Consider the following 12,357-nt stretch of genomic DNA (forward strand, 5'->3'; position numbering starts at 1 on the left):
AATGTTAAAGGCCTGTCCTGGCCCTTCCTTGTTTTGGGTGTGTTGTCTAAAGTACATCTGGATAGTCTTCTGGGGCAGCGTCTGATGAGCCTGTTGTTGGAAGGCTTAGTCGTTTGTTTGATCGCTCAGTGGCGTGTTGTAGCTGTTGTGTTGGTGATGTTGATTGTTGTTGTGGCGACGAAGTCGTTGGTGTTGCCTGTGATGGTGTAGATGTTCCAGCCTTCCATGGATTCAACACCTTCTTGATTGACTTTAGTTCTTCCTGAACTGATTGAACAGTCTCCACATTGTCATTACTATTTGATTGTTTGTTTGATTGAGTGAGTTGGGTGGAATGGAACAATGCCATGCGAGTTAACAGTCTACTTACTTTCTCAAAGTCTCTACGATGTATATCAATCTCTCAATCCTGTTGGAAACATGTATCTGTCGCTCCTTGAGTGTCTCGACCTCGCCAGCTGTATCCATTTCATTCAATTCTGTGACGAGCATCTTCACTGTGGATGCCACTGCTGAGAAGAATCCACCGCTGCTGGATGGCTTGGGAGGCGGATTGGCTGGTGCTGTTGTTACTGATGGTGGTGCAACAGCTGATGAAGAGTTTGATAGTCTGGTCACTGGTGCTGCTGCTGATAAGCTCTGTCCACTACTAGCTGATGATGATGATGATGATCCATATGATATGGTCGCAGACTTCTTTGACTGTGATGACATATTGTAATGCGGTCTTTGCTTAGGCTTTGGCGCCTCCTTTGGAACAGGCTTAAAGTCATAGTTAACATGTGGATTCTCTGCCTTGATCGTCTTGATCCTCTCAGCCACAGTGTATGCAGTGAACAGCAATGAGGTTGGATCATGTGTCATTGGATAGTTGAACAACAATTGCAAACACTCTGAGTAGTCCTTGCCAATCACTAATGTGTAAAGTAGTTTGGTTAGTTAGTTCGATATCCATGCGTGTCCCATGAGTAGTAGTACGTACGTGAATCACGGATGACAAGTAGCATTGCGATGCAAATGTTGTTGAGCAACTCGAGTGAGTCACGGAAGATGGCGTCCCAAAGCATGAGAAGACTGTGGATGGGGAAGACTTGGGCAAGGAGGATACGTAGCCAACGCAGTGAGTAGAGGTGTGGCTCGATAGACATGTCCTTGAGATAGGTGTGCAGGTGAGGATCGACGATGCTGAGTTGATGGAAGATCTCAAAACATTGATCCACGACAATAATGTTTGGTGACGTGCTGCTGCTGTTGGACTTCTCGAATGGGTCCTTCTTGGACTGCGACGAGATCATTGGCGAACTGGGTGGCGAGGCAAACCACTTGCCAATCTTGGCCATGAGTGCGTCGAACAAGAAGTAGGCGTCGTGCTCAAAGTATCTTGGATCGCGTACCAGTGATGCCAGGTCCTGCTCGACATCGTCAACCAGTGGGAATGGAATTGGCTGGCTTGGATACTCCACGCCAAATGGGTCCACTATCTTCTGGCTATCATCATCGCCATTGTTACCTGTCGATGGGCTTACGCCCAGACGATACACCTGACTAAAGTCGCCCCAATGTGAATCAGCATAACAAGCAAAGAGCAGAGGTGCCAAGATCTCATTCATTCCTTGCAAGTACTTGATCTTTGGATACTGCTTTGAGAAGATGAACAATATTCTCTGTTTTGATTGTGGATAGGAGTGTGAGTTATCCAGATATCTTTGAGTTTGCACTCACTCAATCACAAATACCAACTTACAGTCATGGTATCTTGAATATCCTTGCGTGCAAAGAAGTCAATGTCTGGATATGTTCGAGTAATATCATGTCCAATCTCTTTCTGTGTAGTCTCATTCTCAAAGAATTGATTCCAAACGCTCTGTGATTGTTTGTGCGGTGGGTAAGTGACTGATCGTGATTGATTGATTGATTGATTGATTGATTGATGGAAACAAAACATACATCTTTGTTTTGTGATAATGGATCATCCATGGCAACAGAGGCATTGTCTTTGTTTGTTCTTGGATCGACTATGTAGACTCTCTTCAATGTATCATACTTGTTCCTTTGCTTCTTTGCTTGTTCAGGCCATTCACTCTTTGACTCGTTCGATAGAGAGCCCAATGCCACCTTCCAAAAGACACCACGCACAGTTGTATTCTGTGGCAGACCATATACTCCAAGATCCATATCAATCACTGATTGCTTGGTAGGTGGTCTTGGTGCATTTTGGCGTGTAGTAGTAGCAGTAGTTGTTGTTGTTGGTGCAGGACTATTTACATTGGATGACTGAGTGTTTGCATCAGGTGATGATGTGGTTTTTGTTGCCAAACCTTCATCTGATGATGTTGGAGTTGATTGTGATGGCAGTGTCTCTGTCTCTGTCTCTGTTGATGATGGTGATGGCGTTGTTTCTTCGACCACTGGAACAGGTGTAGCGACGACCAAGGGTGGTTGCTGATGTACCTCCAAGTTTTTAAAGTCCTTTCTCCATTGCTCCAAAATATGATCTGGTATTATATTTGGATCATGCTTGTTATTGTTGTAGTTGGTTACATCCACATTCAATCCATCAACAACCTCAGCATCAACTGCAACTTCAACTCCAACTTGGACATCAACATCAGCCACAACAACATCATCAGTTGTAGTTGTAGTTGGCGTGTCTGTTGTGGCTGTATCGTCAATGGTGGTAGTAGATGGCTGTGTGATAGAGTCCAAGTAATCCATTGAGTTCTATCTCTGTGTTATGTGTAAATATATGTATGAATAATGTTTACTTTATGAATGTACCAACACTGAGGTCCCAACACATCCATCCACTGAAAGTGTTGTTTGCATTTGATCAGAATCACCTTTTTCCCACTCACACATCCCAACAAAGTCAAATATCCATGTAGTGTTGAAAGGTCCAAGGAAGAATTCTTCGTTCATTTTATATATATCTTTATTTTTTATATATAAAGATAAATAAATATTAATAAATTAGATATCAACATCAATATATATTCAACTTGAATATTAATAATCTAAAGATTAATTTGGTTTATTGTGATCAAGGTAACGTTACTTTCACAATATTAGTTGGTGGGTCAAAGTCAAACAAAAGTCAGAACAAAACATTCAAAGTGTGCTGAGCCCCTCTTTTTGTGTATTTTTTGCATGCTGACTGATGACTGAGATGATAGAGTGTGTGTCAAGTTCACCCAATGGTGGAAGGGTCAGAGAGCATCAGATGATGATGTTTACTTTGAGCCTCCATATTGTTTAATCACTCTCAATATAAACATATATATACATATTATATTATTATAACTTATACATACATACATAAAATGGTATGATGGATCAATGAACAACAACAAGAAGTAGATCATTTCCTAACATTCAAGACTCTTCACATCATCAATCAATCAATCATCTTATATATATTGGATAACATCATATTGCGATCATCGATTGATCAATCACTAATTGATTGAATGAATGTACACAACAACACAACAACAACAAACAAACAAAACTCTAGAATTGTAAATTATTCATCGCATTGCTCATTGCTTGCTACATTGGAGTGGCCATGTCATCAAAGGCAGAGCTGCTGTTTCAAAAGAAGATTGTGACACCACCCGTTGTTGGCAAGGATATGGAGATCTCATTCATCGTGTACAATGTTGGCGAGGGACCCGCCTACGACATCTCCTTCCACGACACAGACTTTTCAGCACCATCCTTTGAGTTTGTCAACGGCTCCGCCGAGGCCCGTTGGGAGGTGCTCGAGGCCGGCACCAACGTCAGCCAGACTCTCACCGTCAGACCATCCATCAGCAACGTCTTCCCACTCACCGCCACCGTGCTCCAGTTCCGCAGTGCGCAGAGCGAGGAGTCCTTCTCCTACACTGCCGCCGCCAGCTACAGCGCCATGTTGGTCGAGTCGAGCGAGGAGTACGAGAGACGTACCTCCATGCACGTCAAGGAGATTATCATCTTTGTCCTGTTGTGTCTGGGCTCTGTCGCCTTCCCATTCTCTCTCTGGGGCTACTACAAGTTGAACTACGTCGATGGCATCAAGAAGAAGCAGCAGTAAATAAGCAGCATCAGCAGCGCCATAAAGTCAACGTTCAGATCAACAATTACATTATACAAACAACTAAATAATATAGAATAACCAACATCCCATCCTCTCCCTATCCCCTATCCCCATATCCCTCTATCTCTATCTTAGTGGCATGTTGGTGGACGGAAGACCATCTTTGTCGATTGGGTGATCCATCGAACGATCGTACTTCAAATTTAATCTTTGATTGGTTTCCATTATCCTTCCATCCATCTAACTTGTGATGGTTGTTGGATGTCCACGGGATACGAGGCCAGGTCATTGGCTCAGACCATAGTCCAGTTCATATCTCCTAATCATGATTAATAGTAAGGCACCGTGTTGTTGATGCCTGCAAGCCAGTCAGTCAGCCAGCCTGCCAGGATTGTGCTTTAACTCTGCTGCTGGATGTTTGGTGACTTGATGCCAAAGTGCAAGCTGAGCACTCCATTGTTGAAGCTTCTAAGTACATTGAGCGAGTCCAGTACATATGCATAGGGCAGTCTAAAAGTGTACAATTGGTCCTTGGCCAATATAATGTTTGCAGTTGGGTCCAGCTGGAACTCCCATCTATTCGACTTGTCATTGTTCTGTGTGATCTAAGAGAATAGATTGATTGATTAGATTGATTTCCAAACATGTCCAACAATGAATTGTACCGTACCTCAATTGACGCCTTCATGGTAATGTCCATGGTGGGCATCATTACAATACGGATGAGCTGGGCGTAAAAGTCACAGTCACTGGACGTGCAGTTCTCCAGTATTTGTCGCTGATAGAATATACGGAACTCACTCTTGGTACTGCTGCTATTGATAAAGAATATCTTTGACCTTCTCTTCTCATAGAAGCGATGTCCCAGTGGACATTGATACTCAAATGCTATTCGACCTGATTCATCTATATATGTTTGATTGGGTGAGTGATTGGTTGATCGGAATAGTTCCAGTGACCTGCGACACTTACACCTGGGAGTCGAAGAAGAGGTGGAAGCGCCCACTTGGTCATTGGTGCCTGTGACAAAGGAGTTGAATGTGTTCATGATGCGGTTGAAGTCCCATTCTTGGAGGAGTGCCTCGTTGTTGACAAAGAAGCTGTCATTGGGCATGCCTTCTTGTGGAACGTACATTAGTGAGCGTCCATGCTTGAGTAGAGTGAACCATGATACTGGGGGCGTCAGTTCTTTCCTGGGCGTGGTGGCAGTCGTTCCACTGTACATCAGCACTTTGGTAGGTGGTAGCTCGAGTGTTTGGAGCGCAGCGCAGCAATCAGCATGGTAGAACTCGCTGTTGGCATAGTCAACGTCAAACACATCTTCGCGAGGGAACCTCGTCGACTTGCCACAGTTGCATGAGCCGCGCGTCCTGAAGTTGGTCGAGTGATACTTGGCCTCTGGGTCCTGGACGGCGCCCGGCTCCTTTGAGGGCAGTGGGTGAGTCTTTAGCGAGCACAGTCTGCCCGTGATACTCTCTGCCTCGCACAGCTTTCTGCCCTTCTTCCAAACTGCATCGCATTCATTGATCAGGTTCTGGACCGATTGATCGAGTGAAGGGCCTGCCGCATAGAATGTCAATGTCTTGATTGCCTTTTGCAACTTGGTGTGATGTAGCTTGGCTCCATACACCTGTGGTAGTCCGTCCAAGTATTGATCAAGTGCACTCTTATAATATATTTGGCAATTCCTATTGATTGATCGGTCGGTTGGTGTTAGGAGGGACAGGAATGAGTGATTGATCGTGTGAGTCCATCATACTTTGAGGAGAACTGAGTGTCCATATTGATGCTGTTCTTGATGTTGCTGAATGCACTGTCCTTTTGGTCAAACAGTGTCTGCAACGCTTTGGCAGTCCTCTCCCATACTGCGTACTCTGGCAACTGTTGAGTGGATGTATTAGTTAGTGCTCGCCTGGTCATGACCATACATTACATACCTCATATTTCAGATTGACAAGTGATTGCTTGTAGCCATTGATGCAAGCTGTTGGTATGTTATGATGACCTGATTGATGGTTGATTGGGTTAGTGACATGGCTAGGGTAGGAATGGCCAACTGGTGATCGTCCAGATGTCCTTACCCGACTCATAGACTCCGAGAAGTTGCTTAAAGAACCTGAATTGGCGTTGTGTAGAACCAGCGTTTGGCTTGGTCCTATCGATGGCTTCATTCGCATTGCCAATGGATGCACTGCCACTATTGCTATGTGTTTGGTACAATCTAATCAGTCGAACCAATGGTCTGCCAAGCTCGATCAGGAACAGAGGTGGACTATGTATGATGATCAGTACGGTGGGATGGCATATGTGGGCCATGACTAACTTACTTTGATGGCTGCTTCGAGTTCAGATAATGATTGAAAGATGTGAACAGATCATTGTTCTTCATGATGAGCAGTAGTTGCTTCTTGAGACTCTCCTCGAGCTTGAGATGGAACTCTCGTGTATAGTTGTCGGAGAGGTCTTTGATTAGGAACACTTGAAGGATTGGCACGCACTTGCCAGGTGTCAAGAATGGCTGTACATCAGCTGGTATATTCTGCTTCGCCACAATGTTATTGATGGCTGATGCAGAGCTCTGTTTCAATTGTCTGAGCAATCTGAACATTGTGAAGTACTCCATCTTGATCGTCAAGTTCTCAAAGACCAACTTTGATTGAGTGATTGAATGAGTGAGTGGACTGGGATGATTCCAATGTTGTCCAGTGATCACTTACGAATATGATGTTGCAGACCTGGAACATGTACAACATGTACTTCATGTACACAAAGTCCTCATCTTCCAACCACTTCTCAATGTCCTGTGTCGTCGTCATCATCAATGATTGAGTGAGTGAGTGAGGGCGATCAACGAATGAATGAATGATTGCTTACACTTGATTGATTGATCTCGAGAGAGTGCCATGCGTTGACTAGTGTCTTTGTGTCTCTGATCGAGTTTAGATTGATGTAGACATTGTCTTTGTCGACATCGTTGTATATCTCTAACTTGATGGTGTCGTCTGGTGCAACGTTGCCAGACTCGACATGTAGATTGAGTGAGTGGAACACAGAGTCATTGACCATTTTGTTGAGGAAGAAGAACTTTCCTCGACTTGAATCTCCGATCACACCAACGACGCATGGTCTGCCCACTGTTGATCGAGTCGATCCAATAGAGTCATTCGTGTTACTGCTGTCTGATGATGTTGATGTCGAGGTCGAGGTAGTTGCACTTGAGTCTGGTGTATGTTGTTGCTGTTGCTGTTGCGCTTGCTGGGGCTGTGGAGTGGTTGACGTTGACGGAGATGCCGATGTTGATGCCGCAGGAGAACTAGATGTCTTCTTTGAATACTTGTTAGTGTTGCCTTGATTGTTTGATGACTTCCTTGGCGTATATTGTTTGGCTTTATGCTGCTGTTGTTGTCTGCCTTGTTGTTGAGGCTGTTGTTGTTGAGGTTGTGCTTGTTGTTGAGGCTGAGGTTGTTGAGTGGAGCCAGCTGATCCACCTCCTACAGGACGATCATCAACATTAGAGGCTGTGCTCATTATACCATGTACAAGAACACAGTATAATGTATGTATGTAAGTATGAATGAATGAATGAACGACCACTACTGAAATGTCACTTCAACTTCAAGTTCAAACTTTGTGTTAGGGCAAGGGTTGAAAGTGATTTACCATAATCATAATTTAAAATCATAATTTCAAAGAAATGTCGTTGTCTCTGAGATTTGGTTGTCTAATGATGTAGTTTCATTCATTTTAAACTCTTATCTATCTCTCTCTATGATTAGTACGGGTCCAAGTATGCTTGGACTACAAAGTCCAACAACATCATCAACAACAACATCATTAGACAAGGATGACACACACGATGTAGTATTGCAACATCAATTGGATAAACTTTCAATCAATGATCCAATCATCAACAATGTCAACAACAATGGAATAGTTGGTTCTACACTGGTAGAATCAACATCTTCAGTGTTACCGCAACAACCAACACCTACACAATCTAAAGAAAACACAAAGAGGAAGAGGATACAACCAAACTTTACTCCTCCATCTTCTACTCCTGTTGCCACTGGAGCACCTGTTGGGCCCACATTGTTCTCAACCCCATCATCTTCGTCATTATATTGTGGCGGCGATCAAATCAATCATGATCTTAATCAATCGATATCGAACCTATTCAACAAGTTCACTTCCCAACAGCCTATCCCCATCAAGACTTCATTGCCCCTGGTTGGTGCAGGAAATGCCAATACCAACTCAATTGTACATACATCCTCATCATCTTTATCTGCACTGGCATCATCACCTTCCACACCATCAACATCAACGACAACAACAACAACAACATTACCCGAATCAACCAAGCCAAGTGTTCAAAGAAAGAAGAGATCACTTAAAACTGAGAAGGTTAGTCAACCAAAGAAAGAGAAGCGCAAGAAACAAGCCAAACAACAACAGGATGGCTCACCTCCTTCGTTGTCCGTATCAGCTGACAGTGAGTCAGGTGACAGGGAGGCTGATGTCGAGGACAATGTCATTGGTGATGTCGAGTCCAAACGCGTCAAGAAGAAGAAGAAAGCAAAGACCTCCAAATCACTTCTGCAACTTGAGCCCCTCAGCTTCCTAGTGTCCACACCTCCACAACACTGTGCACAATTCTATCTTGAACTCACCAAATGGTTTCAATCATCATCATCCAATCGCGACCTTGATGATCAAGTGATCGTGGAAGGAGAGACCGCCTCGCCCATCCACAACAAGTACAAGAATGAGTTCAATCCCCCAGCATCAATCCTCAAACCATTGGCACCATGTAAGTGATCACGCTCAATCAATCAATCACTTACTAACTCATCATTGTCCAAACAACAACAACAAAGATGTACAATCAATCGAATCACTATTGAGTGATATCAATAGTCCAAACAATGAAGAATCATTGGTACATAAGCTTCAGATTGTTGGATCGGTGTACACCATCGCTGAGAGTCAACAACCAGAGCCAGCGTCGCGATCAGCTGACTCTCAGTTCAAGCTGTCAAAGGCCCAAAGGGAGTTATGGTGGGTCAAGACGGCCAACAAGTGGCTCACAAAGAAGTCTGCTGTAAAGACGTCGTATCTCAAGACCTGGATGGGCTTCCTTATCCTGGAACTTTGGTACCGCTTTGTCTGGGCAAGGCACACACAGACCGTCTACAATCAGATCAAGGATGACCTACAGATCGATGACAACATCGTCGATCATCACGATGAGGACGAGGTCATTGATCTAGATGACCTTGGAAAGGATGCCGAAGAGGAGGAGGACGATGAGGATGATGACATGGAAGAGGCCGAAGAAGACCTCGACGATCCCAAGAATGAGCTGGAGGCTGAGATGGAGATGGATGACGATGAAGATGATGAGGACGACGATGATGAATTGGAAACTGCTCCAGAACCAACACCTTCTGTCGACGCCATGGACACTGAGTCTGTGGGCAACAACAAACAACAATCAACTCAAATTGGAGAGGACAGGAGCGACAACAATGCCAAAACAACAAGCCAGGATGAAGGATCCGAGGACGATGACGTTGAGACTGATCGCGACTCACACGATGTTTCACAAGTGGACAAGGAAGAACAGGATGTCTCTGAACAGCTCTCACGCTTCAACCTCATTCCCAAGGTGGTACCATTGTTCTTTGTCCATCCATCAATGACCGACACAATCACAGAGATCGAGGCAGACTATTGGGAGACTGGCGTGTGGTCCACAAAGAAGGCCTTTGACACCTTTGGCCAGATCATTCACACATTCTATCGCGATAACAAGTCGCTCCCATCATTGACATTCGCTGAGATACACGAGAACATACATCAAGCATATCAAAAGCTCTATGCCAAGTTCCTCTGCAACGTTGGCATCTCATTCTTTGGCGACAGCAACTTTAGTTGGAAGTGGCAAGACAGCTCATTCGAGCCATTCTCCGAGAGCATCTACGTGGAACTCTTCCGCAATCTTACACAGGATGGACAGGTGTCGCACACCCACACCTTCTACTCGCTGTTCCCATCGTATCAAGAGATGAAGCCTCCAACAGACCCAATTGGTGACTTTTATCATTCTCTAAAGACAAGACTTGAGAAGCAGGGTGCCTTCAATTCAGAGACTGATAAGATTATAGAGACACTCGATAGGTTGGTCGAGGAAAGGAGTTTGATATCAGTGTCCAAACTACCAAGTGTTGACTCCAACAACAACAACAACAACTCGGATGTCAATGCTCAGACCTCATCTTCGACCACGGACACATCCACATCATCCACAAGTACACTGGATGTGTTCAAGGCTGTCAACGACTATCAACAGACTAGAATACGTTATCTTGATCAACTGATCACAACTCTCAAGACAGAGTATCACAAGCTGACCAACAATGTCGATCAGATACCATCAAAGAAGCAGCCAAAAACACAGCCACAGCCACCTGCACAGCCACAGGCACAGCCACCACAGATACAGACACAGCCAATGAATGAGGTCACCAAGTAGGACACGTTTGGTCCACCTTTATTTACATTTACTATTACCATTCCGTTGCACAGACCATGGGCAACGGCAACATACACATAAATAACATTATTGCCATACCAGAGGAGGCATCGAGGTTGAACTGGTGGTCTAGCTTTGATTTAACCTTTAACATGATGCGAAGACGACTTCTTCTCATCCAGCACCAACTTTAGTGACTCCTTTGTGATCGTGTACTTGCCCATGATTGCCGATATCTTTTGTTCCTTCTCCTTCTCTATCTCTTCCAGTTTGTTCTGCAGTTCCTCCAATGACAAGGTTGAATACTATAGTTTGATTGATTGATTGTTAGGGATGATGATGGATGATGGATGAGTGAGAGACACAACATACTTTGTTACTTGATGATGATTGATTGTCCTTCTTGAATTGATCCATGTAGGCTGGTACATAGGTCTTGTTCTTGCCATTGTTCATGCGCATGGTGGATGAAGCGTCGTCGTTGTTGACGACCATTGTGTCGTAGTTTCTGTTGTCGGTGATGACCATGGTCCCACTGTCGAATCCATCGTCTTCCTTGATGGCATGTGCTGCGCTCGGCCTGTTTGGTCGAATGGTGCCACTGTCCTGCTCAGAGTCAGAGTCCTCCTCGTCAGAGTCCTCCTCGTCGTCCTGTTTGTCCAATCCAAGTGCTGCCTCGCGTCCCTTCTGTCCGATGATCTGCTCCTGTTCGTCGATGAGCGGCACCAGCAGACTGTGTGACTTGGCCTTGGTGATGAATGGATGCTTGAGCAGGTCGACAGCGGTCGGACGCAGCTCGGGCTTTCTCGTCAGACACTTGGCCAGGAAGTCGTTGAAGTCGGCCGACCATTTCTCGGGCTCGGTCAGCTTGGGAGGTGGCCGCGAAGGGTTGGGGATCATAAAGATCACACGCATCGGATGTATGTTGAAGAGGGGTGGCTTAGACTCGGCCATCTCTATGCACGTGATACCAAACGACCATATGTCTGCCTTGTAGTCGTAACCCACCTCTTGAATGACCTCGGGCGCCATCCAGAACGGTGTGCCAATCACTGTCTGTGCCTTGACGATTGATCCGTCCAGCTGTCCACTCACACCAAAGTCCGCCAGCTTACTCTCTCCATTGTGATTGAGCAAGATGTTACCGGCTTTAACGTCACGATGTATCTTTCGCACCGAGTGCAAGTATGCCAGACCCTGCAATACATCCTTTGATACCACAGCAATCTGTTCCTCTGTCAACGTCTTGTTCGTGATCTTTATAGCATCGCATACTGATCCACCTCCACAATACTCCATTACGATCTAATTGATTGATTTGAATGAGTTGATTGAGTTGATTGATTGAATGAATGAGTAACATACCCATATCTCACTGTCTCTCTTGAAACTACCATGATAAGTAATGATATAGTTGCTCCTGCATTGTTTCATAAAGTTGATCTCTTTCTTCATGTCATCGAGATCATTGTCGATTGCCACCTTCTTGATGGCTACTGGTATACCTGTCGCCTTATTGATTGCTTTCCAAACTGAACCATATGATCTATGTAATGTACATATCTATCAGTCAGTCATTCATAACCAATCACCTGATCATTCAATCATTCAATCATACCCTTCACCAAGCTTCTCTACAATTTGAAAGTAGAGCTCTGGATCCTTCTTGCTCATGACCTCCTCGGGTATAGACAACTTCTTTGACATCATTGTTGCTGTTGTGTTATAGTAGTGGCTGTTGGTTGGT

At 44.6% G+C, this 12,357-nt stretch overlaps 5 protein-coding genes across 5 annotated transcripts; 2 read left to right on the forward strand and 3 right to left on the reverse strand.

Annotated features, from left to right (window-relative positions):
- Positions 1–46: 46 nt before the first annotated feature.
- Positions 47–2,715, reverse strand: SAMD00019534_072820 (hypothetical protein; the record flags this gene model as incomplete). The annotated part of the gene is made up of 5 exons (XM_012897689.1): positions 47–296; positions 371–914; positions 983–1,664; positions 1,745–1,864; positions 1,948–2,715. 5 exons carry the CDS (start codon positions 2,713–2,715, stop codon positions 47–49), a joined length of 2,364 nt encoding a protein of 787 aa, XP_012753143.1.
- A 605-nt stretch (positions 2,716–3,320) lies between these two features.
- On the forward strand, positions 3,321–4,069 carry SAMD00019534_072830 (hypothetical protein; the record flags this gene model as incomplete). The annotated part of the gene is made up of 2 exons (XM_012897690.1): positions 3,321–3,323; positions 3,515–4,069. Coding segments are annotated over 2 exons (558 nt in total), but the record flags the coding sequence as incomplete, so codon positions are not given.
- Positions 4,070–4,473: 404 nt separating this feature from the next.
- SAMD00019534_072840 (hypothetical protein) lies at positions 4,474–7,603 on the reverse strand (the record flags this gene model as incomplete). The annotated part of the gene is made up of 9 exons (XM_012897691.1): positions 4,474–4,680; positions 4,746–4,981; positions 5,048–5,763; positions 5,835–5,956; positions 6,013–6,080; positions 6,157–6,347; positions 6,403–6,725; positions 6,793–6,876; positions 6,950–7,603. 9 exons carry the CDS (start codon positions 7,601–7,603, stop codon positions 4,474–4,476), a joined length of 2,601 nt encoding a protein of 866 aa, XP_012753145.1.
- A 240-nt stretch (positions 7,604–7,843) lies between these two features.
- On the forward strand, positions 7,844–10,610 carry SAMD00019534_072850 (hypothetical protein; the record flags this gene model as incomplete). Its single annotated transcript, XM_012897692.1, has 3 exons — positions 7,844–7,862; positions 7,914–8,885; positions 8,953–10,610. 3 exons carry the CDS (start codon positions 7,844–7,846, stop codon positions 10,608–10,610), a joined length of 2,649 nt encoding a protein of 882 aa, XP_012753146.1.
- Positions 10,611–10,750: 140 nt separating this feature from the next.
- SAMD00019534_072860 (hypothetical protein) lies at positions 10,751–12,317 on the reverse strand (the record flags this gene model as incomplete). The annotated part of the gene is made up of 4 exons (XM_012897693.1): positions 10,751–10,915; positions 10,983–11,915; positions 11,976–12,156; positions 12,229–12,317. 4 exons carry the CDS (start codon positions 12,315–12,317, stop codon positions 10,751–10,753), a joined length of 1,368 nt encoding a protein of 455 aa, XP_012753147.1.
- Positions 12,318–12,357: the final 40 nt, after the last annotated feature.

Source organism: Acytostelium subglobosum (assembly GCF_000787575.1).
Source record: "Acytostelium subglobosum LB1 DNA, scaffold: scaffold14, whole genome shotgun sequence".
NCBI lineage: Eukaryota > Evosea > Eumycetozoa > Acytosteliales > Acytosteliaceae > Acytostelium > Acytostelium subglobosum.